At 48.8% G+C, this 27,393-nt stretch overlaps 2 protein-coding genes across 6 annotated transcripts; one reads left to right on the forward strand and one right to left on the reverse strand.

Annotated features, from left to right (window-relative positions):
• The first annotated feature begins 141 nt into the window (after positions 1-141).
• On the forward strand, positions 142-4,982 carry CHRNG (cholinergic receptor nicotinic gamma subunit). 2 transcript variants are annotated; one of them, XM_015637367.3, is made up of 12 exons: positions 142-568; positions 937-1,073; positions 1,177-1,221; positions 1,433-1,542; positions 1,637-1,792; positions 2,038-2,135; positions 2,893-3,096; positions 3,398-3,512; positions 3,758-3,872; positions 4,187-4,391; positions 4,495-4,628; positions 4,707-4,982. In XM_015637367.3, the coding sequence occupies exons 1-12, from the start codon at positions 334-336 to the stop codon at positions 4,872-4,874; spliced, it is 1,722 nt and encodes a 573-aa protein (XP_015492853.1). In that variant the 5' UTR covers positions 142-333; the 3' UTR covers positions 4,875-4,982. The 2 variants fall into 2 exon arrangements, with proteins under 2 accessions (XP_015492853.1, XP_018863311.1); XM_019007766.2 differs by having other exon boundaries at positions 145-568; positions 950-1,073.
• Positions 4,983-8,976: 3,994 nt separating this feature from the next.
• On the reverse strand, positions 8,977-27,211 carry EIF4E2 (eukaryotic translation initiation factor 4E family member 2). Of its 4 annotated transcripts, XR_004498693.1 has the most exons (9): positions 27,085-27,211; positions 26,151-26,265; positions 24,894-25,028; positions 22,469-22,573; positions 19,611-19,763; positions 19,383-19,519; positions 11,939-12,017; positions 11,682-11,776; positions 8,977-9,451 (listed from the first exon to the last, which is right to left on the reverse strand). XR_004498693.1 is itself a non-coding variant. In XM_015637377.2 (8 exons), the coding sequence occupies exons 1-7, from the start codon at positions 27,102-27,104 to the stop codon at positions 11,972-11,974; spliced, it is 711 nt and encodes a 236-aa protein (XP_015492863.1). In that variant the 5' UTR covers positions 27,105-27,211; the 3' UTR covers positions 8,977-9,451; positions 11,939-11,971. The 4 variants fall into 4 exon arrangements, 3 of the variants coding, with proteins under 3 accessions (XP_015492863.1, XP_018863312.1, XP_015492864.1); XM_015637377.2 differs by lacking the exon at positions 11,682-11,776; XM_019007767.2 differs by lacking the exons at positions 11,682-11,776; positions 22,469-22,573.
• Between the last annotated feature and the right edge of the window lie 182 nt (positions 27,212-27,393).

A 27,393-nucleotide genomic window follows, 5' to 3' on the forward strand; every position in this document is an offset into this window, starting at 1 on the left:
AGCTGTCACATCCTCTCCACTGAGCCAGGAATCTCACCACACCCCCATCCCCTCCTCCCCATGACCCTCCTACACAGGGGCTGGAAGGATTTGAACCCCCGGGGGGTGCATCACTCCCCAGGCTGATGGGATGGGACTTGCCTGCCCCTTCCCCACCCTATAGTCTGGGGGCAGCCACTGCCATGGCAGGGACAGGATGTGCTGGCAGGGGCCACCCCTTTGCATAACCTGCAAGGAGATGCAGGAGATGCATCCCTTTGTGGGAGACACGGGGAACCCAAGGCACGGAGCTCATTTTGCCCCTTGCCCCAGTTTCAACCTCTCCGGCACAAAATGCCAGACGAGCTTCCCGGCAAAGCGGCATCGCCCCATCAGCGGGGGAAGTGGGTGGTCCCTCCCGGGCCCCCGTGGCTGTTGGGAACAGCTGACGGTGGCAGGGGACAGCTGTCCTGTCCCGGCGGGCGCCCGGCCCACAACACATCGGCACAGGGGGCCGAGCGGAGCCCCAGCCCTTGCGGCATCGTCATGCGTGGCCACGGCCTCCTCCTCGTCCTCTGCACCCTGGCAGGTAAGATCTGCCCTTCCAGTCAGGCCTGGAGGGCACCTGACTGCCCCCCACCTTGGCACCAAGGTTTGTCACCCCTGGGAGCAGAGCGCCAGGCACCGCCCCACCGGGCTGTCCCTGTCTGGCAGCCCCCTGCCTCCGTGTCCTGCCCAGGAGAGGTCCCCGGGGGAGCTGGGTGAGGGCGTGGTGGGCACACACCCCTGCCTGCCCGCGGGGCACTGACCGAACTGTCGGGATCATGGGGCAGAGCGCACAAACCCGCAGGAACACACACCCCTCTGTGCCTCCCCACTCAACATACCAGGTCTGGGGGGCATCAGTGACCCCGCTGTCTTCCCCCCGGGGTGTCCCCACGGCGTGTGCCCTCCCAGGTGTTGCCTGCAGGAACCAGGAGGAGAAGCTGCTCCAGGACCTCATGTCCAACTACAATCAACAACTGCGCCCAGCCCGAGGGGATGAGATCATCGATGTCTCCCTCAAGCTCACCCTCACCAACCTCATCTCCCTGGTGAGAGATTCCCCCATGTACCACCAGTGGGACAGAATTTGCCCCCACATGTGGGGCAGAAGGCAGGGCACTAAAGCCATCTCTCTCCTTCCTTCCCTGCCAGAATGAACGGGAGGAGACCCTCACCACCAATGTCTGGATCGAGATGGTGAGACCCCTCCCCTCTAGGCAGGATCAAGACCACCTGTTTGCATATCAGGGTGGCACCACATGAGGGGCTGGCACCGTAACGTGCACCTTCCTTTGTGGGCACCCCCAAATGAGCCCATTTTGCAGACGGCATAGCACAGGCAGCTCACAATCTCCTTCATCTTGGGGGGGGCTCCATGACCCCTCCTCCTCATCTCTCCTTCTCCCAGCAATGGTCTGATTATCGCCTGAGCTGGGATCCTGAGAAATATGACAACATCCAGCTGCTGCGGGTGCCCTCCACCATGGTCTGGCTGCCAGACATTGTCCTGGAGAACAAGTAGGTGACAGGGTAATGGGGACATGTTCCCACACAGGGCTGGCAGCTGCCCCCTGGGCATAGTTTGAGGCTGAGCCCATCCATTTCCCCCTAGCATCGACGGGACATTCGAAATCACCCTCTACACCAACGTGCTGGTGTCCCCTGATGGCAGCATCTACTGGCTGCCCCCTGCCATCTACCGCAGCGTCTGCGTCATCCACGTCACCTACTTCCCCTTTGACTGGCAGAACTGCACCATGGTCTTCCAGTGAGCATGGGCACCACGGCAGCTCCTCCTGGGACCCAGGGATTAGCGTGGGATGCCCACCTTTGCCCCTGGGCAGATAAGTGCCACCTGCCTGTCCCCTGCCACTTGGCAGGAGGCACCATGGACAAGCCAAGCACCCTAATAAAGAGCTGGATGTGGCCAGCATGACCTGGTGCCACACTGGCATTTTTTGCCCTTCCAGCTTGCTGCATGCCAGCCTGTGCCAGCACCTCATCTCTCCCCAGGTCCCAGACATACAGTGCCAATGAAATCAACCTGCTGCTGACAGTGGAGGATGGCCAGACCATAGAGTGGATCTTCATTGACCCTGAGGCTTTCACAGGTAACACTGCAGCTACAGCCATGGCACAGGTGTGTCCCACCAGAGGGGACATCCAACAGGTCTGCTGCTGCATTGGTGGCTGCCCAAAGCAGGGCTGCAGGGACTATTAGCAGCTCCCACCATTACATGGGCACTTAAGCTATTAGTGGAAGTGGGAGTGTGGGAGAGATTTGTTTTTCTAACCCCCCCCCGACTCGGGGCTCTTGCAGCCTGGCAGCTGCTGCCGGAGAGCACCGCTCCTGCAAGCTTGATTGATGCTGGGAACGTAGCTGTCATGGCCAAACAATGACGTTTTCCATCACATTTTAATTGCATATTGAAGGAACAAAATGCTTTTCGGGCAGCGAGATTTATTTTTTCATTACCGGCCTGAGTTGCGATCTTGACTGGGAAAAAATCTATCGCTCCCACAGAGAGCAGGGGAGAGCAGAGCGCTGTCACCCAGTGTCATGCTTGGCTTCTCTCTGTGACCCTACAGAAATGGGGAGATGGGGGGACCCCAGCCCCACAGCTCCCCACCCAGGGGGTTAAAGGTGACCCATACGTGCCCAGATGCCCCATCCGACTGCTTTTTGGGGTATATTGGGTTCCACAGTGCTCATCTCCCTCATGAGTGGTTCTAGCACTGTGGGCAGCCTGGGTGCCTTGTGGAGCCCATGCCAATCATCAATCCTCCCCTTCCTCCCTGGACTGGGGGACTGGAGGCCCAGTGCCCCCATGGGGACAGTGGGACTCACCTGGTACCATCACGATGCAGAGAATGGAGAATGGGCCATCAAGCACCGCCCTGCTCGGAAGATCATCAATGCGGACCATTTCACCCCAGATGACATCCAGTACCAGCAGATCATCTTCTACCTCATCATCCAGCGCAAGCCACTCTTCTACATCATCAACATCATCGTGCCCTGTGTCCTCATCTCTGCCATGGCTGTGCTTGTCTACTTCCTCCCTGCCAAAGGTACACTGGGACCGTGCCCACTGCAGGCATGGGGATGTGCAAGGGGACAGCAACACTCCAGGAAGGGCTCCTCGTCCCCTCTGTGCTTGGGGACCATCACTTCTCACCCACTCCTGTAGTATTTGGATTGAGGGGAGTGTAAATTACTAGGTATTACTAGTAAATTTCTAGGTATCCCATAGTTAATGCCTCAAGGCAGGACTTGTCTAATTCAGCTTTTGGGTGGGGGTCTTTTGCCTTAGGAGGGCAATGTCCACAGCACTGCTCTATGCCCAACTCTGCCTTTGCCCCTCCTTGGCAGCGGGTGGGCAGAAATGTACCGTCTCCATCAATGTTCTCCTGGCCCAGACTGTCTTCCTCTTCCTCATTGCCCAGAAGGTTCCTGAGACCTCCCAGGCTGTGCCTCTCATTGGGAAGTAAGTGACACATTGGGATAGGGGTGCCAGCAGGGTCTCGGGTGCTGTGGAGCAGCCAGTGGCCAAGGTCAGGACCGTGGTACAGAAATAACCCTCAGCCCAGATGGGGCTGACAGAGGGCTACCACTTGCCCATGTTTCACTGCCAGTCACCAGCTTCCAGCCCAGGAAGGCACAGAGAAGGACCTTGCATGACCACAGCTTGTGACCCAGCAGCCCTACTGAGGTTCTGTGCCCCCTCCCCAGATACCTGACCTTCCTCATGGTGGTGACAGTGGTGATTGTGGTGAATGCTGTCATTGTCCTCAACGTCTCCCTGAGAACGCCCAACACTCACTCCATGTCCCAGAGAGTGCGCCAGGTAGCTGCCATCATCCTCCTACCCTTTATACAGGGGGAGTGGGATGGGTATTTGGGGATCAAGGCTATGTCCCTAGCAGAGTAAGGTGGCAGGCATGCCTTCATCTGAGTGCAAGTCCTGGCACAAAGAGAAGGCCCCAGATGTCCCCAGTGGACCACACTGTGCCACCAAGCCACTCCCAACACTGGGGAGCAGCAGGTGCCAACATCCCAATAGCACCATGCTCCAAGCATTGCCAGGGAAACCAGTCACACCCATTGGGTGCTCTGGGAGGTGTGAGGGGGACAGATGCCCACAAGTGACACTGTGCCCAGGTGTTCCTGCACCTTCTACCTCACTACCTGGGCATGGCCATGCCAGAGGAGGCCCCAGGGCCTCAGCAAGCCACCCGAAGACGCAGCTCCCTGGGGCTTATGGTGAAAGCTGATGAGTACATGCTCTGGAAAGCCAGGACCGAGCTGCTCTTTGAGAAGCAGAAGGAGAGAGATGGGCTGATGAAAACTGTGCTGGAGAAGATTGGTGAGTGACCCCAGGGGGGTTGGCACCTCCCTGTGAAGTTGGGCTTTGTGCCAGGTGGCTGAGCACTTGCTGGTGCCCGCTGTGCTGGCTCTGCTGCTCGTAGGACGTGGTCTGGAGAGTGGCAGTACCCAGGATTTCTGCCAGAGCCTGGAGGAGGCAGGTCCTGAGATCCGCGCCTGCGTGGATGCCTGCAACTACATCGCCAATGCCACGCGGGAGCAGAACGACTTCAGCAGTGTGAGTCAGGGCTGGGGGGAGAGGGATCTGCACAGGGGGCAGCAGGTGCAGCCCTCACCCTTCTTGTGTCACTGGCAGGAGAGCGAAGAGTGGATGATGGTGGGACAGGTGATCGACCGTGTCTGCTTCTTCATTATGGCCTCTCTCTTTGTGTGTGGCACTGTTGGAATCTTTCTTGTGGCTCACTTCAATCAGGCACCCCCCTTGCCTTTCCCTGGGGACCCCAAGCAGTACCTGCCACAGTGATGCTCACAGGTGCCCACCAGCCAAGTGGTGGAGATGGGGGAAGGAGGAACGTGGGGTGTTCATGCTGTGCTGAATGTGGAAATAAAGTCCCCAAGTCTTGCAAGGCTCCATGGCATCTCTGCTCAGTGCCCACCCACCTCAGAGGCTGGTTGTACACCCTGTGCAGGCTGGCCACACACCTCTTAGCTGCACAGTCCTGTGAGATGAGACACGGGGAAACTGGACCAGAGTCAGACATCTAATGGGCCATGCAGCAGTGCTGGCAGCAAGAACCACATCACCCCACTGCAAATTTACAAATTCAAGCCCAGGACAAATGGGAATACTGTCATCCCTGTCATGGCAGTGGGGCAGGAGCCACAGCTATAGCCACCCATTCTGGGGCAACAGCAGAGCCATGGATGGGAATGGTGGCAGCTAATTCTTCCCTCCATTTATGCCCTGACTATGCATCTTGGGGACAGCTAAAGTGCTGTCCTTGATCCCTAGCAAGCAGCTTGAAGTGGAAACACTGGGCCACCAGGCACCCAAACACCCTCAGGGATATGTGCCCTGCGGCATCCATCCTGCTGGGAGCATCAGCACGACTCCCTCCCCCACCAGCCTTCCTTGCCCTATGGGATCATCTCTGTCAAGCGCAGCCCTTTCCCCCATCCCAGCAATGCTGCATCCCCCTGTGCCCCTCAGTGACCTCTGGGGCCCCCTGGCTTTGTCCGTGCTGGCAGGGGAGATGGGAGAGGTGAGCCTGGGAATGGTGGCAAGCAGCATCTGCTCTTCTGTGATCCAGCTCATGCCACCTGTGCCTGGCTCCAAGATCACAGGATCACAGGATTGTGCATCAGCCTCACAGTCCCAGCACCTGCTGCCTCTGCTGCTGCCGGGAGAAAACCAGTTGATAACTGCCCACAACTGCCCCTGGCACTGCCTGACAGGGATCTGGGCACTGTGGGCACAGATGGAGGAGGGAGGAAAACACACAGCAGCTGAGACATCACTTTTTGGACATCTGCATCCTGGTCGTGGCCCAGAACCATTCGGGGCTGTGCCAGCCTGCCCCTGCTTTCTGCAAGGTGCCCACAGCACCAGTGCCAGGTGAATATGGAGCTCGCAGCTGGCACCTTGAAGGAGGTGGGGATGGTGCTCACTGGTGCAGGCAGGGGTGCTCAGAGGTCCTGCCCCCTGCCTGGGTCACCTACCGTGACCCAGGTTAGGTGACCAGGTCCTGGGGCACTATACTCCATGGCCACAGTCTTGCTGGTGCTGACACCACACAGTACTGTCCTGCCACAGCCACATCCTCTCAGTGGCTGAAGGGACAGACCCTCCTGGCCCAGTGTCCCCAGCCCTGTGAGAGCCAGGAGCTGCCATAAGGTGCCCAAACCAGAGCACACGGCATGCCCAAAGCCCCCAGGCTCTCCGTCCCCAAGAAGATTCATAATTGATGAGCTCTGGTCTGTCTTTCCCTGGCCATTTCCCATTGATTACTGGGTTCCTATTGCCCTGCTGCCAGTCTCCAGGGCCAGGTACTGTCACCTACTTCTTAGCACTCCAGGGATGCTGCTTCTGCCAATGAGCTCAGGCTCCAGCATGTCCATACAGCACAAGTAGGAATGAGTGAGCTCCTCCAGCCTGCCAGGAGCTCATGACAGACATCCCATTCTCCACTATCACCAAGCAGTAGTTTTATGATCCCTTAGGAGATCTCTGTGGTTTCTCATTCCAGAGACAAGAACAAAAGCAAGAGCTGTAGATCACAGATCATGGGCAGCAGGTGTGCCTTGCAGGATCTGGCAGGGGAATGCCTTGCAGGTCACCCTCTGAGGTTATGGGGGGAGTGCAGTGAGAGGAAAATCCTCCTCAGCCCAGAATCAACCTCATGTGCCCACACTCCATCAAAAAGCACCAAGACAAGGCAACATCATCTTCCAACTGTTTCCCTCCACAGAGAACTCCTCTCTTTCTGTGGGCTGGGAAGAGCCATCAGCCCCCATCAGACCAGCTGTAGCCAGAGACACCCAGAGTCCATGAGCCCACCATGGCTCAGCATTCCCCTGGGAAAGAAGAACTCAAGGGAATGCTCTTCTTTGGGCTCCAGGGCTCACAGCTCTTCCAGTTCTCCCAAATGCCACTTTGCAGGGATTTAAAGTTCAAGGGTGTTCAAAGCCTTTGGGTAAGGAAAGCAAAAAAGGTCCTGAATCACTACAGATTTGGGGCTCCCGTGGCTGAAGGCTTCCTTCCTGAATGAAGAGGATCTGAAACTTCTTTCTAGAGCATGACAGAAGCTCCTTCCCTTCCCAAACAACCTCATGCCTGTTTTCACCATTCTCATTAGCAGGACACAGTGGACCACAAAGCAAAAGTCCAGCTGAAAAACCAGTCTGGCTCCATCCCTCTCCAGGCTATAGAAGGCACCTAGTGCTCAACCACTGCTTTTCTCCTGACCTCAGGAAAAGTAGCCTTAAAGAGGAAAACCTCCACACCCAGCCAGCTCACTCTCTTCAAGGCTGAGTAAGAGGAACCTCTGCTGAGTTCCTCTAAATCTCAACCACGGGGGCAGTGGGAGGAGAGGAACAGCTTCCCTGGGAAGGGCTCTTCCACAGCTCACTCACAAAGCGTATTTGAGGGCGAGCACAGCAGGACCACAGCATTTCCAGATTTAATAGCAAGCCTGCACTCATCAGCACCAGCTTAGACAAGGGGCATCAGAGGCAAGAAGTGGGCGAGTACACAAAATAACAGAGGTGGACATGACGCACAGCTGGGCACAACAACAGGACTAAAGCCCTAAGTGATGTCATCTGCAAAAAGCTAAATGTGTTGTGAATAAAAGAAACCTGCAGCTAGTATTTCAGCCCTGCCTTGTAAGGCTATTTTTGCTTAGATTGCCAAAATGTAATTGCAACTAAATCCCCCCTAACAAACACTGGAGAGCAGCAGGGGAGAGTTGTATTTAAAAGGAATCTTAAGTAGCAGCTGTAGTAGTACCTGCCCACAGCAGGGAAAACAAACTGTCTGGAAAAGAGCATTTGGTTGAGAGTTGGAGACAAACAAGTGCCAAAAGCAGGAACAGGACCATGGGTCTCAAGAAACACAGAGAGGGATGCCACTACAGCTTCAGGAACAGCCCTGCTCCCTGCCCAGCCAGGTGCCAACTGCCTGAGCACAGGGAGCACTTAGTCATGGCTGTGAGTGCAAGGAATGTTTCTACAGACAGCCTAAAACTGTCACCCTCAACAAAGAAAACGAACTCTTCAGGAGACTGAGTATTTTAAACTACTTTCTCTGCTGCTTTCAGTCTAGACTTCCATAGTAAAACAAGGAATTTGCAATTGGAGCCATGAGGCTGAAGGTCTCCCAGGCCCCAAGGCTGGTAATTGTCCCAGACACGGGCTGCTGGTTCTGCAGTCACGAGCAGATTGGCCCAAGCAGCCCCTTCTCCTGGGGGACTGCACAAAGCACATGGGGGAGATGTGCCCCATCACTGGCCACACCCTCCCCTCCTGGGCCCAAAGGCAAAGGCTCCATTAAAAATGAAAGGCAATTGTTCGATTCCCCAAGGAAAAGGAGAAAAGGCTGGAGCTGTTAATGAGTACAATTAGTGTTGTAGTCAAGCAGAATCAGAGGAAATAATTAGCTCCTATTGTTTCCCTGGCATCCAAATTGCAGCCATGCTGGCTTTCCAGGCAACAACGCATCATTTGAAGCTCACCCCGAAGGACAGGGGGTCACTCCCAGCCCCTCTTCTGGTCACAGCTGTCACACAGCTATGAACACCAGGCTGGGCCATTGCCCTCTTCTGCTACACCCACTGGGGGCCCACTTTCCCACGTGGCCAGACTTGCAAACCCCAGTGCACACCAGAAGAAGGCTTGGTCCTGAATTCAGCCAGTGCTGCTGGCTGTCCATCTAGACAGAGTGAAGACAACTGACACCAAACATCTCTTTATCCTGGTTTAAGGGAAGCTCATATCCCTTTCCATAACAAACGGGTGGGTACAAGGCACTACTAACCTGGGAATATAAAGGAGGGGCAAAGATAAAGCAAGAAGCCTAGAGAAATACAACTCCACTGAATTTCAGACAGAGCCAAAAAATGAGAGACTGAAAGAAACAAAGAGACCCAATAATTTATTGGCAGAACTGAAAAGGGGCATTTGAAAACCACAGGGCTGACTCTCAACTGGGATGCTTCTCCCAGCTGCAGAGAGATTTATAATACTGGTATCCCTCAGCAAAAGGCTCTGATGTTGAGGCAGAATCCCAGAGATCCTGCGTGCCATGTAGAGAAAGAGAGGAAAGTGCTGCAAGATGCGGCCCCAAGGGCCCACCGCTAATTGAAAGGCTGCCTCCCGCCCCACTGCTAAAAAAAAGTTTGTGTAAGACAAAATCGGCCTCTATTGTCACCGCTGCTGGAGGGCTTCAGATGATCCTTCCCCCAGGGAGGAGTGCGAGAGTGGCCCATGAGTCCCTTCAGAGGTCGGAGGGCACTCTCAGTGCTTTCAACACGGAGAGAGGAGCTTAGTGCCAACTCTTGTTCTCACAATGTGATTTTTGTGTTTCGAAAGCTTGAATTATCCCTGGAAAACAGAGGGAAGAAAAACAGTGGTTAAAGATGTGAATTCCTTCGTATCACAGCACCTCCCCATCCTCCCCACCACAGCTACCATACCAGTGTTGCCATCCCTGTACATCACTCAAAATCAATGCTTGTTAAACCTCCCATGCAGATCTGCCTAACTACAGACTTCTCACACAAGTCAGCTGTCACTCCAGAACACCTGGAACAGAGGAAGATCCTGGTTCATCCCCACTCAATGAGAAGAAAAAATTGTCATCTCCTGTGAGTAAAGCACATGATAGAATGTGGAAACCTCCCTGATGGATTCTGGTGTTTAAACAACTTGCAAGGTCTCTTCCTTACCAAACATTTATCTTGGGGATTCTGCTTGGAGCACAAATATACTATCAGACCAACCTCCCACTGCCTCTGTCCCTTGTATTTAGTCATACTGTCAACAAGTTTAGCTATCTGATCTCTCCTACCTTAAAAGAGTATCTAATCTGAAAAGGGTGTTTCCCCCAAGTTTAAATAGAAGAGTTTCTTCAGCAGCTTCTACTCACTCATGAGTACAGCCACAAGCCTCAGGGGCAATTGACCAAGGAAGCAGTGCTGGTCTACAACCTCCCTCAGTACAAGTCTGATGGCACTGCAGCAATTGAAGATGGGGCAGGATACAGAAGTCTGTTACTGCTTACTGCCAGCCTGTGAGCAACAGCAACAGGCAAAGCGTATTTCCACATTAATAGGTGGTGTGTTGGAAACAAAGGAGATTACAATTACTTTGAGAAGCTAGGTTTGGCAGCTCTTCCCATAAACAGGGACAGGGCTGTAAATTGCCCAAGCCAAAACATTTAGGGATGCCCCAGGACATACCACACCAAATTGTTGAAGAGCAAAGGCAGCAACTTCAGCAGCAAGGTGTGAATTTCCTGTGAAATTCCATTTAAAACCTTGAGCTATCATTGTGTGCTGCTAGGAGCTGCATGGCAGCTGTACCAGCACAGGCTGGAACACCTCCAGGAGGTGGGCTGGAGAACTGGAAGAGCAGAAGGAAGTAAAAAACAATTTTTAGAGTTTAAAAAGTTACTCTGCTATGACATGACAGCAAAATCCATGCTGGAGGCCATCTGCAGATGACTGGGGTTCACCTTTGCACTTGCCAGAAGAGCAGGCTGGGCTGCCATTTGGAAATGTGATTCAGGATTCATTAACTGGATTCTGGTTAATTTGCAACAATGGTTTGGCTTTCTATCCCATAGTGGACTTTCACCTGTACCATCTACCTCAGGAGGACAGCACTCTTTAGGCAGCTCTTTAGTGGACAGACTTTCCCTACATTTTCCCTCCTTTTGCCTTTATTGGAGTGCCCCAGGCCCTTTGCTTATCCCTGCTCAGCACAGGCTACCCAGTACAGCTGGGACTCAAACTCTGCCACTGTTTTCCTTGGCACATTTGCTGCCTTCAGAGCCTGGTATGTCATGAAGTGAGCTCGTTTCCTCTTCCAGAAGGACATGTGAATGTCATCTAACAATAACAACACTATCAAGTGCCTGTGTAGTATTTTGTAAACACTGATCCTCACAAAAAGCCAAACCTGTGAGGAGAGAGAGGTATTATTTTAACCCATGACTTCAGAGCAAGGTATGAGAACATTGCTTGCCCAATGGTGTTGAGGGAGGTTTTGGGATTCCTGGCAGCTCCTCAGAGCTCAGTTGTGTTGGAGCAGCTGCATTCCACTGCCCAGTTATGGGAACTGGACACTGTAAATGCTTCCTTCCAGTAGATTCCTCTCCTCTGGCAGTCAGCAATCCAGTGATCCCACTTGGCTACAATCAACCCAACTCTCATGGCCAGGCCTCTTGCTGGCCCTTCTTAAGGACCTGCTATTAGGGAAGTGAGCACTGCAGGGAAAAACAGTCTGAGCTGTGAGGCTCCCAGCAGCCCTAGGCTCACCTTGGCTATCTTCTCTGCACATCTTGGCTGACACTACCAGCAGTAGAGGGTGGCTGTCTCATTATCCACAACATTATTATTTCTATCTACAGTAGCTACTGGGTGTCCTTCCCAAACAAGCTTTTATTGACCAATTAATTTATTATTCTGTTTCGGCCCACTGTTAAAGAGCCGTGTGTCAGGCCCCAGGTGCCTCTCTCAGCATCCATCACCTGGATATGCTTAGGATTCATTTACCACTCCATACCTGCTTACAGTCAACCCTAGGCAACACACCCAAGCTGGAGACATACCTCTCAGCCTCCTGGGACCAGGTCTGGGATATAAGTGCCTCATACAGAGGAAGAACTCGTTAGCAAAATAGCCAACAGCACCTCAACAGAAAATGCTGGTGTAAAAAAAAAAAATTAAAAAATCATTTTGATCTTTGGAAAAGAACAAATAGTAGAATGGGCCCACCATCAGGCCCCTAATGCCAGCCCATGGGAAGAAGGTTGGAAGCTGAGAGGTATGCCATGAAGTCACATAGGAAAAAAAGATGAGGCCCTACCCTGGGTGTGACAGAGGGAGGGGGAGCGTTCGATCAGCGGCCACTGCTGTTCACCAGGCCATGAAACTCCTCCCAGGCCCTGGCAAGCCAGAGGGAAAAAAAATGAAATAAAAACCAAAAAATAGCACTTCAGATCAAAGGCTTCTTAACTTTTAACGAGAGCAGAAACATTCAATGACGTTTAAAAGGCACTTGTCTTCAGAGAGCAAGGCAATATTCTCTGATAGCTCTAGTGGATAGAAGCATCCTTAAAATCCAGCCAAACATCTGACAGCACAAGGCAGCTTTAGCGTTCTGCACAGACATGAAGCGCTCCCACTGGCTGCTGGTGATAAAGCCACATTAATACCCAGAGACAGGTATGACCTTCCTAGTCACAAATGGAATATCCATTTCCTATTGCTCATAAAATAGCCCATGTTACATCTTTCTGGAGGATTATCACATTCCTTGGCTGGTTAAACTCAGCCAGTTACTGGCCTCATGCTTTTCCACATACTGTATACGCAGGTAATCCCCACAAAAGGGGCTTTTTTTAATGCCACACAGCTTAGTTCTTACAAAATTCATTGATCAGGCAGCAGAATCCAATTGTTATTAGGAAGTCTTATTTCCTATTGTAAACCTGCGTTGTTAATAATGACCCAGTAAAAACATCACAACTATCTGAAATGAAAATGGTTTTAGATAAGTTTGAGGGACAGGCCCCAACACTGCATTCCCTGGTGGAGAAGGTTACTGATGGACGAAGGCAGAAGACTGAAAAATTGGTGTCGATTTTATAAAGGCAGTATACTGAAAACCCTCTCAGGAAAATATGCTGAGGTTAATGAGAGCATGACTATTATCTTCTGGGATCAGAGACATCAAAGAACCTCATAGTTCTCCATGCCCAGCAAAACAGCCTACAGCACATGCCAAGCCATTTTCTGAAGCCACAGAGTCCCATGGAGCTGGAGGGACCTTAAAGAGAACCCAGATCAATCATAAACTCAGACCACCCTCTAGATTTTTTTGCTGGTACTTCTCAGCCACTCCACATTTTGTTCTGTGCACTGCCTCATCAGGCCACTGCAACACAACAGGAGAGTCCAGAAATGGAAACCCTGTATTAATCAGCACCTGTGCCAAAACCAGACCACCAACCTGGCTCTTATCTGAGCCTCAGTCAAGCTCCCAAACAGCATCTGCAAAAGCAGCCCAGGTGTCACATGCTCTTTCCCATCAACTCATAGCCCAAATAAACACAAAGACATCAGGGTTCAACAGCCTCTCTCCAGAATAAAGTTAGGAAGAGAAACTCTGAATCCCTCTTAGTTGTTGGTAATCTTTGCACATTTCCAGACTTGTCAAAAAGTCTCCATCTTCATGTCTACCCTCCAACCTCCCTTGCATCTCTGCCACATTCCCATCACCCGCTATCACAAATCTCTTTCTTCTCCCATAGCTTTCCCAAACTTCTAACTTCTCAGCAGAAGGAACACAAGGGCAGATTACTTGTCAACATAATAGATAATTTATTACCCCTTTCACACTAAGGAGTTCCTTGTTCCAACATCCCAATAACATCATGCACAGTCCTTCATCTCTGTCCTCACAGACAGAGAGAAAAAGCTCTTCCAGCCAGGAATTTTTAATTCAAGACCTTCATACATATTATAGTACTAATGACTCCAACTATCTGCTGACTTGACTGAAAAAATCCACATCCACATTAGGATGTGTCTGCCCTAATGTACCTAAACTACGCTAGGAGAGCAAACTGCTCTCATTCCATACTGAACAAGGCTGCCAGTTAATTTCATCTGGCAGAATCTTTATGACCTGTGACATGCCAAAGGCACAATGCCAGAGAGTCTAAGAGGTTATTTTTATGTATAGACATTTTTAGTACCTTACTGCCATACTGTCTGCACAGCGATCAGATACTCAGTGAATTGATCCCAAACACTTAGATTATTCCCACTGAACAGATGGGAAATGGAAACGTTAGCAGGCCAAAGTCAGCCAGAGCTGTTCTTCCACACTCATTCCTGACCCACAACTGTTGAAACTTCCCACCTTCTTCCCCACTGCCCAAGGTCAGGACCCAGACAGGGCTTCCTTTAGCCCCAGAATGTAAATTGGAGGAAAAAAAGTGAGAAGAGAAGCCACTTTCTCCTCAAAAAGAAAGAAGAAAAAACAACAAAAGAAGCAAGAGAAAAACAAGGAAGACTCCAGCAAAAAGAGGAAGGGCAGTCTTAGTTGCTTCAAGGGGCTTTCCAAATCATCATTGTGCAAGCATCACTAGCTGTTTTCTGCAAACATCCTCAATTAAGTTCTAGCAGTTTGTCTCCAATATTTCTCTGTGCAACCCTGCTCCTTACCTTCTCCTTCCCCAGCTAAGAAAGGATTCAGAGAGCTCAGAGTGCACTTATGGTACCTTCCAAAAGGGCACCAAGGTCTGTCTCTTTTGCCAGCCCACATGGAACCTCCGAGCACACTGACCACTCATTACACTCTGCAGGTGTTCAGAGCAGCACAACCTCTTTCTGGGTGCTTCCCCTGGGATTTGTTCACAGCCAGACAAGAACTTTGTGACTAACAGCTTGGAAAAAAAAATCTAGGATAGTGTTCTATCCTGAAATAATTCTTTCACCTCTCTGACAGTACCTGTAGCAAAGGCAATATAACACAACTAAATAAACACAACTAAACTGACCTTCTTGGAAAAAAAAAAACAACCCATGAAATAAATAGGTTATAGGCACTCTCTTAGTATGAGACTGGCCACCAAGATAAGGAAGCCTTTCACAAAGTCTTGGACACTTCTGAAAAAAGTATATTATGTTGATGGAGAATGAATCAATGAATTCTTCAATTCAAAGATGAGGTCTATGCAAGTGGTCTTAGACTTGCAGCACCTGGAAACATTACTGGAATTGGAGAATGGACTTGATAAATGAATGAAGCCAGTATTGCAGAGACTCAGAAGAGGACAGCTATCAGATCTGGAACCTCACTGCTCTCCTCTAGATTTTATGCCTGCTCTCAGACTTGAATGGATGAGGGTGAAACAATGCAGCTCTAGAGCTGGCAAGACACAAGGCAACCTACCTTCCCCTGTCAGGCATCAGGCAATGTGTGAGGATCCCATTTGCAAACCATTTCTCTTTAGATAAGGTTAACCCTGCCCACTCCTTTTAAGACACAGTCAAAGGTACAGGTGACACAAGTAGAACAGCAGCACTGAGGAATTCTCCTAAAGTTATGGAAATCAGCAAGCAAATGGAAACCACAATAGTTACAGGATTAGCTGAACTCTGCTAGTGACAAGGGAAATCTCACAAGCACCCTACCACCAGCTGTCTTATAAACGCTGACCTCCTTGCCCAACACCTGCCACTTCCAGAACCATTTCTCTTCCTAATTCCTCACATTTTTTTGCTATTCCTCTCTTTTTGTCCCGAGAACCTCACCCCTGCAGTCTTCTTACAATGCATTATTCCCTCCATAGGATATCCTCTTGTTTCCTACCTACAATATAGTCTGAGGCCATTTCCTCCAACTGCCTGCAGTGAAATGAACCCAGTGCCAGCTCTATTAAGATCAACTATTCTTCTCATTTACTCAAGCCATCCCATTAGTTATCACTGGTGACTTTGAAAGGAAAGGATAGTTTTATACCCTGCTCAGCTCTCACTGCAGCAGGCACTTACGAATAAGCAAAGCTTTGTTTTCAGAAAAAGCAGCCTTGCTTTAGAGCTGACAGGACAATCCATAATGTCACACAGCAACCAAAACATTTCCACACCAGCCTGCTCAGTGGCAACCTGCTGATGGCCTCTGCTCTGCTCTGTCCTGGCACTGGAAGCGGTGTTGCTGAATTTCCCTGGGATTCCTGGGCAGTATTGTGTGAGAGAGCTCTCAACAAAGGAGATGGTTACTGACCACACAGTTATCAGGGCAGAAAAGAAAGGCTGATAAGCCCAGGCAGGGCAAAAGTGTACGCAAGGCAGCCAGGAACTTCATGCTGCAATGCTCAAGTCAAATGTGAAAGTGATCACTTCCCCTCCACCCCCCTCCCAACTGCAGATACCTGAATATTTTCAGTGGCTTTGCTGAGACATGGCCAGGCTGTGGTTGACAACATTCTGCTTTCAAAAAGGTGCACCTGCTACAGCAGCAAAAGAGACTGTTTTTTTCCTTTAATTCCAAGCCACAGGAAGTACCACTGTCCACAAGCGACTGTCACTACTGGACCTTGTCATCTCCAAGGTTAACAACACTGATGAACTGAACCTATTAAGTGGTTCACTGCATCTGAGTGCCCCTCTCTCGATGAACCTCAGAGGGAACAAAAGAAGCAATTTCTCTCCAGCTACAGAAACAAAGCAGCCCACAAAATGTCACATATGTTCTCTTCAGGTGCTCAGTACTGTAACGTCTAAGGTACTGTAAATCCTCCAGAATTAAGCAAAGTCCAAGAGATTGTTCTAGCTCTCCTAGCAAGATTTGAAATTCATACAGACTAGGCTGACCCTTCTACTCGCTGGGATTTAGGCAGCTTGTCAATATCACAAGCAAGAGAAAAGACAAACACAGGAAAATTGCAATGAAAGATGTGCTTATCTGGCTAAATGCTACTCCCCACCACTGAGAGCAGGAAGGACAGAATGCAGAACAGCTCCTTGGAATAGCTGTGACGCAACAGGTACTTTTCAGATGCAGCTTGGCAGCACCACCACTTTCTGAAACAAAGGAGGCTGCAGCCTCACTGACAACTCATGAAAAATGGTGTCTAGAAATGATTTAATATGAAATGCATCATCACAAAAGGAATATACAAAACCTGAAACACAGGGCTCAGGTTCCACAGTGAGAGGAATGCTAGCAATTTCTACAGAAGCATTCATTTACAGTGTGTCAAAAGCTAATCCAGGTCAATTCACTACCTAAAAGTCAAGGTTTTGAGAAATGCCTGTTCTTTTCTTGCTAAGCATGCTCCCTTCCCTGAAGCACAATCAATGCCAATCAAACCCCGCACATGAGCAGAACTCTAGTGGAGAGATGCAGCCCATACAAATGAAAAATGCCACAAGCCCCCCTCAAAAGGCAGCCCTGACAAAGCCTAGAGCACAGCTCTTCCATTAGAGCTTTTCATGAAACACAGCCAGAGTGTGAATATAGAGTGCTGGCTAGGAAGCCCTCCCAAGTCATAAATCACATGGTACATGTGCAGCATAAGTGGAGTTTATTCATGACGGACAGTATTTCAACAGGACTTGATAGATGGGCAAGGAAAAGGAGCCAGACTTCATGGAGGACAGAACTAGTTACACAAGAGATTCTTTATTAGTGAGAGAAACTTAATGATATGAAACTAAGTCAGACTGAAAGCTGGGGCTGTCCTGCTCTTCTCTGTCACAAAGCAGTCACCGTCATCTCTCTGCAGCTGCTGCCCCTTGCTGCCTACTGGTACCAGGCAAGAGAGGCACAAGAAGTTGGTCTGTGCACCACTACACAGAAGCTCCACTGACAGCAGTTCTGCTCTGAATTTACACCAGTGCCATTGGAAGGAGATGCTGGAGAGCACTGCAATCAGACTGCTGCAGCTCAAGTGAGGCAATGGGAAAAAAGGGGCTTTCATGATGCCCTACAAGGCAGAAGGTTAATTGCTTAGACCTACCTGACAGGGACATCATCAAAGCAATTCTTGACTAACCCTCCTATCCACAGAAGAATGAGTGGAAGACAAGCCAGTTGGCCTCTATTTAAGAACTGCTCCCAGCTGTAATCTGAGCTACTAAACTTGATACCTCCAACACCTGTTATTCTCAGACAAGCTCATTTTGCACCACACATCAGCAGCATAAAACGAAACTTGGATGCTATGCAGGAAGAGAGAGCAGCAAGCACAGCATGTTACACTGGTGTAGAGAATTGAGACCACACTACTGGATGCACCATCACTCATGGCCTTACACCTGCCAGAGCAAAAACAAACATTGCTATAGCAGCATTTTCTGTGCTAGGAAATGCTGGTGGTGATAGCTCACAAGGGAAAGGCCACATCATTCCCATTTTATACTTGCTACATGAACCATCACCACATCTTAGGACAGCAGGCTCCATACACAGCTTTTACTACAGAGACTGAGAGAAGTCAAACACCTCCCTGCTCTCACCACAAAGCCACATCACCACAGTCTGCAGTCTGCTGCTGCTGAACAGGAGTAAAATACTCTGCTGTGTGTCCACATGAGCACGTTGCTATTTCCCTACATGGACAGAGAGTCCATAGTGCCCTCTCCTGGCAAAAAGTGCAGGAGAAATGTGAGTGGCAAAATCACTGAAAAAATCATCACTTTCCCTTCTATTTTCCATTCACACAGGAGGGAGAGCAACATGGAACACTAGATGCCTGCAGGCAGTATCAGTGAGATTTCTGTATAATTACTAGTGACCCCATACTCAAAACTGGAAGCTAGCTGTCTGCTAGAACCAGGATTGATCCCATCAAACTGTCTGACAGCAGACTGATGACAGGGTGATTACGTGGAAAGACCAAGCCAACATGATGAAAGAAAATCATGAAAGATACTTGCACCTTCATTACAGGCAAGATTAGAAAGCTCTCTGACCCATCAGTGTCTTATTCATTTGTTTCACTTCTTTTTCTGTGTGCACCTTTTCAAGTATTAATTTAACCAATATGACCTAATCAGTGTATTGGTTTATAATACACCTAAGAAAAAAAAGAAAAACAACATATTATTCACCTCTAAGTTTCATATTATTCACCTATATATGCAATTTTTTGTCACTTTGTGGGAAATAAAAGTCACCCTGAATGGCCTAATATGGAAAGCTATAATACACTTATTTAAAAATACAGCTGTGCTCTCTGTGTACCATGATCTTCTAGTCTTGTTAAAGAGCCTCTGTCACCAGGGCCTGGAAGACTTAATATACGACGTTTATTATGATTAGAAATCATTTGTACAGCACTGTAAATTCACACAGCACTTTCCTCAGACCATTTATAAGTCTAATGGCATCATAAATCCCTGTTAGCTTCCGCACTTTATTCCCCAGAATCTCTATTTATTCAAATGATTCGACATCCCCCCCCCCAGATCTTTCTTGTCTTTGAATACATCAAGCCACAGTCCCACCCTGGACTGCCCAAGTGACAGGCTGGGTGAACTGTTAAAATAACCCTGGACCACACATTTAAAAAGAAAAAGGTTTTGCTCATAGAACCAAACACTCCCAACAACAGTATGACAACAACACAGGAATCTGGCTTTCAAAGCGCGCTGGCAACAACTGCTGCTGTTTGCACGTCAGTTTGCAGGAACAGCCCTAACGCACATGAGCACTTCTGCCAAGGCCTGTGCCATGCACTGAGCTGCTCGAGCACACATGCAACCTGCAGCACCCCCCTGGCCAGCACACGTACTTGATGCTATCGGTGTGGGTTTTATATTCCATGATGGTGTTGGGAGGTAGGTTGAGCACTCTTCGTAACGTGTCGCGTATCCGGGCTGTCGTGGCCTGGTCGCTGGCTGTCTTGTTCCATATGGAGATGATGTCCTCCTGCAGAACGGCACAGGAGGGAGGGGTAAGCACAGGACATTGCTGCAGCCCTGCCACATGGAAGCACGTGCCAGTTCTCAAAAGCACTCACCTGGAATCGGACAGAGACGACGGCCCCACAGATTTCTTCCCCCACCATGAACTGCTCTCCCAACATGGCCAGAATAAGATTCTCCCAGCACCGTGACGCTAAGCCCTTCCGCAGACGGATAATCCATTTACCACCATTTTTGTTGGCATCATCCTAGGAAGAGGGGAAATAAATTGATTTGTTTTCTCCTAGCTGTTTTTCTGCTACCCACAAGACAGCAGAGCCACACACAGGAGCAGATATTGATTAGGTGGGGCAAGGAAGGTATTTTCAAGTGAAAGCATTTTATTTCACTTCTCCTCCATATAAACAGAGACAGAGGAAAACCACTTACTTTGAATACAAAGTACTTGAAACAATGGCCCTCAGCCTTCCAGACAAAGTTCTGTGCCCTGACTTGAGTTCCAGTGTTTTGATCCCACTAGCAAAGACTAACGCCAGCCTACCAATCTGCAAAAACAGACCCAGAGGCGAGGACTTTAAAACTACTCCTAAACCTGAGACTGATTCACCATTTGTCTCATCCCCTGTATATGTAGCTCTGCTTGTACAACAAGATCCTGCAAAACAGGAGAACCCCCTCATTACAGAGCATGGAAGGCCAGGAAAGAGTTTTCAAAACAGTATTTAAAAAGCAAGCCAAATTTTACAAACATTTTCCTTCCACATTTTCAGGAATGTGCTCACAATTTGCGTTAACACAGAAAGGACCACCCTGTTCTCTGAGAACTACTGACATTAAAACACATCATACAGCTGAATGTTTGCTCCAGACTGTGGTGACCCAAGGAAATAACCAAAATGAGGGAAGAAGGTAAACAAAAAATTTTATGCTAAGCACGCAGTCTGTCACCTCAATATTGTGCTTCTGTAAAGGTGACAAACAGCTGGAAACTGCTACAGCCTCCCCTGCTCCCCAGGATGCACAGCTATGTCAAAGAGCTGCTCCTCCTCTGTGCAGAACACTGTGGCATTCTCTGGTACAACACTGTAGCTGGGAAATCTTACAAGGTGAGAGGGGAACAAATTCCATCCAAAGCTGAAGACAGAGAGGTAGGAACAAGTCAAAGAGGTGGCAGTTAGGAAGGGTGAGGGAAAACAGGTCTAGGACAGAAAGGGAGAACAAAGGATGACTCAGAGGGGACTGCATGAAACAGGACATCCTTCTCCAAATCCCCAGCAATCCCCTCTGCCAAGCTGGGACACACCTTGAAGATGCCAGGCAAGGCAGCCCAACCCCTCTCAATGAAATAAAGTTAATTTTATTTTAGCCTTAAAGCTTCTCTAGGGCTCAGATAAAACGAAACATTTGTCTGTTCTCTCAGACACAGCAAGTGCTAATGAAGCAATCCTGAGAAAACATGGAAGTGTCAGCATAACAGCAGCATTCATCTGACTCCTACTTTTCAGGTATGTGCTGGACTGAAAGGAGAAGGCGTCAGCTCCAGACAAACCTCAAAGCATGACAGGAGCCATCCAAATCAACACAAGTTCTAGGCATGTGGCAGAATCCTGTGAGAAGCAAACTGGTTTCTGTTAAGTACCCTTGTTTTCCAAGTTGTGAACATCACAGCCTTTAGACTGGGACTTGGGTTTAACTCTTCAAAGTTTCCACAATGACTAATGGGCAGCCAAAGAGAGTGATACTGATAAAAATATCTCAAAGGTGGCTTAAGCAGGTTCAAGGCTACAGAGAGAGCAGTGATTGGGAGGCAGATGCTGTATCATGTGCTTTATGGTTGTTGTTAGTTTTCTTTCAGGTTAAACAAGCTTCAGTTCAGTCAAGCATTTGATTTTCCTTCACCAGAATAATAATGATCTGCAGCCCAGTAAATCACCAGGGAATATTATGCTTAGTGCTTCTGACTTCACTAGAAAAGGCACAGATGGATGCAGAAAAGGATCAGAGCTACACACAGGCACATATGTACCTACAAGAATGACAGTAACTAAGGATTGGTTTGGAAGAGAAAGAAGCATAAACAAAGCCCTACAAAGCATGCAGCCATGGAAGGCCAGAAGTGAGATCTCAGGTCCTCTTCTAGAAATACAATAAGGAAGTAGGGCCAGAAGTAAAAATACCAAAGAATCTCTCCATCTTAAAATGTCTACCAGGAAATGCTTTATAGAAATTCTGTATCATTAACCTGGAGACTCTCTGGTTGACACATTGTCTGAGGAACTTGCTCACCAGGAGCCCAAAAAGGGTTAAACATTTTATATAAATAGTATGTGCAGTAACCAGCTATAAAACACCTTGCTTAAAATAATTGCTAACAAGGGTCACATATAAATTTCTCAGGACGAAGCAGTATAATTAGGTACTTCAGAGAAACACATAAAAACCTCATATTGTGAATGCTATTGGTCATTGATGGAAGCAGACCAGGAACTGGAAGAATGATTTTCTGGGGAAAGATGTTTTTTAAATTTTCCTTTAACACATTTGGATAGAAACAGAAGCAAACTAAAACCCTGGAACAACAACAACAACAACAAAAAAGCAAAAACAAACAAACAAAAAACCCAAAAACAAAAAACCAAAACCAACAACAACAAAGCAAATAAAAGGCAAAGTTGTTTTTCCATTTCCAGCTGTGGGTGCAGGCTTTTAACCATATGCACCTCCTTGACTGAAAAAGGAGGGTTGGTTTTTATAAGCTTTGTTGAATTCCACTTGGAGAGGAAAGCCTGCACTGCTGTCACTGGAAGCAGCTATAAGGGGCAAGTGCCTATACTGGGAGGCACAGAGCACAGATGAGGTGCAGCCAGCAACTTCCCCACCTTCCCTCTCTGGCAGCAGGACTGTTAAAATACTGTGGGAAAATATCAAGGCAGAAATGAGAGCTCCAACTCACCTCCCACATGGGTTTGATGCCCTCTTTGAAAAGATGGAAGTCACTGTGGCCTGTCAGGTCCCCAGGACGTACCATGTGACTGTAAAACCGCCAGAACTGTTCCACCTGCAACAACACCAACCACATAATGAGGCTGCTCAAACTGATCACAGTCAAGATTTCTACAGAAACAGGCTACCATTTTTACACCAGCTCTCCAGAGCAACCTTCCCCTCTTCTGTTTTACTCTGGTCACCAGAGTGTTGATTAGGCAACACAAAAGGCAACAGTAGTGTCAGAGTTTGGGCGCCTGTTTCTGACTACAGGTGACCACCACCTAAAATATTTAAGAGACACCTCTAAAGTCACTCAGTGTATGTCTGAAGAAATCTGTGCTAAGATAACAGCTGCTCTGGAGAACAGTTCCAAACATATCTTTTAACTCCTGCCCAAACTTTCAATCACTGGATATGTGTCAAATGCATCAGCTACAGCCAAGCCTCTCTACCCTGCATAACCACTGCTCTCTGTGACCATGGAAACTGCAAAAGCCTTCAAATAAGGTATTTTTTTGTATTTAATTTTAATGTATGCACGTTTTTCATACATTCTGGTGCTAGTTTAAGATTGGGAGGCACTACTCAGATTTTTTATTTCAATACCTCTTACTTCCTTTTACAATCTGCCATGGTACACACTAGCACCACTTCACTCTGACCACTTTCCTGTGTCTGCTTGAGACAATCTGACTGTAAGGCAAGGGACTTATTTTTTATAGTTCTTAAATATGCTAAAAGGCATATTTATCTTTTGAGAATCTCTGGATAAGAAAGGATTTGAGAGAGGATGGATCTTTAAACCTAAACAAGGCAGTAGAAGAGATTATACTAATTTCCACATTTTAAGAAGACTCTATTCAGTAAGACAATGGCTATTAAGCAGACCAGCAGTGCAGCTGGAGGGGTCAGACATCACCCCAAACACTATATCACTTAATGACTTGGTCAGCACTTGGAATTCCACTCCAATTTGTGACCCCTGCCACCTAAGCTGGAATTTGCTTTTACAGCCAATAAAACTATGAACCAAGACTGAGGAGGGGTCAGAAGCAATCTGTTTTTGTCAGACATCTGTGGGGAAATCACACTCCCACAGTGAGGGAACATGCCCTCTAGTGGTCCACATTTCACACCTTTTAAAGCTTTCCACTGAAAGAATAAATCTAAACCCAGACTTAGCTAGACAATTTTCTCTGAAGTTTGCTCTTCCATCCCCTTAAACAGAATTTAGACCCAAACATATCAGATATGCTGTTCAGTCTCTCCGTCCTAAGAGAACTGCAGCATTTCCAGCCAACACTGGCCCCAACAAATTCTCTGTAGCAAAGAGCAGACAACAGAATATTCAACACAATGTTTTTCCTCTAAGGAGATAAAAATCAATGCTAAGTCTACACTGATTTATCGGACTGAAAAGCTATTGCCAGATCACCAAGCAGCAGCCACATTTTTCATCCCCTGGACTGAAAATACTTGCTCACACAGGGTAATAGGAGCAGTAACTACCCACAACAACAGGCTCTTCTTCCCACCCTTATCCTGTGTCGATACAGTGACACAACCCAGCTGCTCAGACAGGCATATTTTTAGGCAGCCTCCAGAAGGAATAAAGGGCTGTTTTTATAAATTCTCATATTGCAGAGGATACGTACTGGTAGGAAAAATCAACATTTATAAGAGAACCTGAAAAAACTGGGCAAACACCAGATTGAAAAGAAAAAGGAAGAAAACAGTCAATAGACTTCCTGGGCTCTAGAATACCAATAGGGACTCATTTTGCTTATGTATCTTGGGCTCTTGAGGGAGGGTTTACTCTGCCAACACCATGCAAAAACCCGACACCGCCTTTCCAGGACGTGCTCAAGTTTATTCCAGGAACAAGCAACCACAGAGTAGACTGGGAAAGGAAGAGCAATTTGCCTTTTAATGAACTTGACTGCAACATCAAACTGCACCTTGTCCATCACTTCCAGACAGACAACAGGCCACCAGCTGTTAGCAAATACAGTACACCAGATGCTTATTCCAAACACAGTCTTTGTAGTGAGAATGTGGGTGGAGGGAAGTGTGTGAGGGACGGTACAGAAATGGAACAGAAAAGCTGTTCCTTTCTTCTCTTGCTCTAGCCATAGATGGAAGATGCCTGCTCTTTATTTTTTTTTTCTATTATTATACCAGCTACCACCATGCACAGAGATCTAGCACAGGGCAGAGGAAAAGTGCTAAAGACACATCTCCTGATGTAATTCAAGAGCTCATTTGCTTTGGCAAATCACTCTCTGGCACCACGAGCACAGCCTGAGTGTGCACAGAGCCAGCACACAGGGACTGAGCCAGGAGGACCAGGCTGTGCCCCAGTGGCACAGGGACAGCAGGGGGATACTCACAGAGGCAAAGGTGCCAATCTGTTTGATGTTCTGTTCATAACTCTGGGAGCTGGTGGGCCGCCCGGGGGTCCGTCGGGAGTACCAGAAGGTGTAGTTATACTGCAAGGGGTGCTCAGCTGGCCCCGGAACCACAGCCTGCAGAACAGAAAAACTTGTTTACCCCTTGTATGCTCCTCTAAAAAGGGGAATGGAAAAATTACATTTACAGCATAGAAAAGCAAACTATTCAAGCCATCAGAGGCATCATTACTGAATTTTTTTTGTCCTGTGCCTGTCTCAAAGGAAAAAAAAAAAAAAAAAAAAGAGAGAACTAAAAAGGGAAATGTGAGAGTTTTAACTTTATCAAACTAAGAAAAAAAAAAGACACTCTCCTCCTCTGGGAATGGTAAACCCCACTTATAATGAATCATGATTCAAATGCAATTAAAACTCTGGTGACACCAATTGCCTTAAGCAACCAACACCCCAATGCTCTGGGAAGATTAATCTAAGAACTTGTTATGTCAGCTTTGGCAGAACCCATCACCAGCAGTGGGCAGCCATCACTTCTCAATTTCCAAAACACTGATTTCTGATCAAAAATACTTCTAATGAGCACAAAAGAGGCTAATGAGAGCTCATTAGCCAGGAGTCAAAACTTACAGAGAAAACTCCAATCAAAGCCCTTATCTTATACTACTTGATATTGTTACCGGAGTTACCAGGGCTTAAATCTCTCCTTGACTATGGCAAGTTTACAAGGGTTGCATTACTTCAGACAGAGCAGTTTTCCTAAGCACAAGACGAAAAAAAAAAACAACAACAAATCAGGAGAGATATATACATTATGCCTTCTTGACAAGACTACATTACACACAGGGACACATCTTAAAAGTTATCTCAACAGTGTCACAAACACTGCCTGCTAAACCACCTTCAAGCCACTACTGCTCTGTCAGACAGAAGTCCTTTCCCCATGTCCTCTTCCAAATTTGTTTCTTGATGAAAATAAAGCTTTACTTCTCATTTCCATTCAAAAATCAAGCAGGGTACCAGCTATGTTAGTGAAGGGAGCATTCACCCCTCAGATGAGAGACCTCTGAAAGTGACATCAAATTAATGAAATCAAACACAGTCCCTCTACCTTCACTGCAGCAGTAACAATGCACTGACACCACAGCCCTCCAAGACATATTTTTGTTATTCTTGAACTGAGGATTGACTCCCTAGCACTGCCACACCATGCCGTGGCAGTGAGTGTGGATACCAGCACCATACCTTCCTCTTGGTAGTACTCTGTGGTTTCTCACGGTCATTCTTTTCCTTCTCACTGTCTTTCTGTGTGTTATTTTCCTCATTCTGGTCATGGTCTCCACTATCATCATCTTTCAATCTGGCAAAGAAAAATATCAGAGAGCCATCACACAGCGGAGAAGGTTCACACCAAGCCCAGGCAGTTCTCTGCTCCAAAGCTCCTCCGTGGTACAAGGGCCACCAGAGTTTGAAAATCTACACTTAACAACACACGCAGTAAAAACTACTTTTGCTTTCATCCCGGTCACAGGCATCTTGGGCATGCACTTTTAAGCCCCAGTGAACCACAAAGCAGCTTTTTGGAACAAACTCAAGTAGCTTGTGCTAGATACTGATCTGCCGCAGGAAACCCCAGTTACTTGCTAGGGTTCCCTGCTGTTCAGGGGGCCCACATGAGGACTTGACACTGTACCTCTGCTGACTCTTGCCCACCCCGCTCCCCACGCCCCCCAGCATAGCAGAGGCAGCCCCTCGGGCGAGCAGACACCGCGCCAGCACCCAGCACCCCACAGGTCTCTCCAGCACCCTACAGGTCCCTCCAGCACCCCACAGGTCTCTCCAGCACCCCACAGGTCCCTCCAGCACCCCACAGGTCTCTCCGCCCACCCCATTCCCTGCGAAGGGCCGGAAAAGGCGAGAGACAAGCGGGGCCACGGGGCGGCCCGTGACTCCCCGGTGCGGGACTGCTGCCGGCCCACCGCCCACACTTCTCGGTCCCGCGTCCCCTCGGGGCCAGGCCGGGCCCCGGCTACAGGGACAGAGCTGTGCGCAGCCCCGTGACTCATCGTGTCTCGCCCGCCCGGCGCCGGGGCAGCGGCGGGAGGCGCCGGCGGGGCTCGGAGCCGTGCAGGCCCCGCACCGGGGCTCAGTCGGGAGGGGACTCGGGGGTGACACTCACGCGTCGAATTTGTTGTTCATCGTCGCTCGCTGCCGCCGCCACCCCCGTTCGCCTCAGCGACTTCCGCCCTGCTGGGTCCGCCAGCGAAACCCTTCCGCCTCTTCCGGCGGCCCCGCCATCAGCTCCGCGTTTCCCCCCGGAGCTGCGACACTGAGCACGGCGGGCGGGGAAGGGAACGAGCTGTCGGAAGCGCCCCTCAGGGCAGGGCCGCCATCTTGGGGCTGGCGTCTCTGGCGCTGTGGGCCGAGTCAGAGCGTTATGAATTATTCATGCAATTAATTTTGCACCGGTAGGTACAGTTTGAGGACT

The sequence above is a fragment of the Parus major genome, chromosome 9 (genome assembly GCF_001522545.3).
Source record: "Parus major isolate Abel chromosome 9, Parus_major1.1, whole genome shotgun sequence".
NCBI lineage: Eukaryota > Metazoa > Chordata > Aves > Passeriformes > Paridae > Parus > Parus major.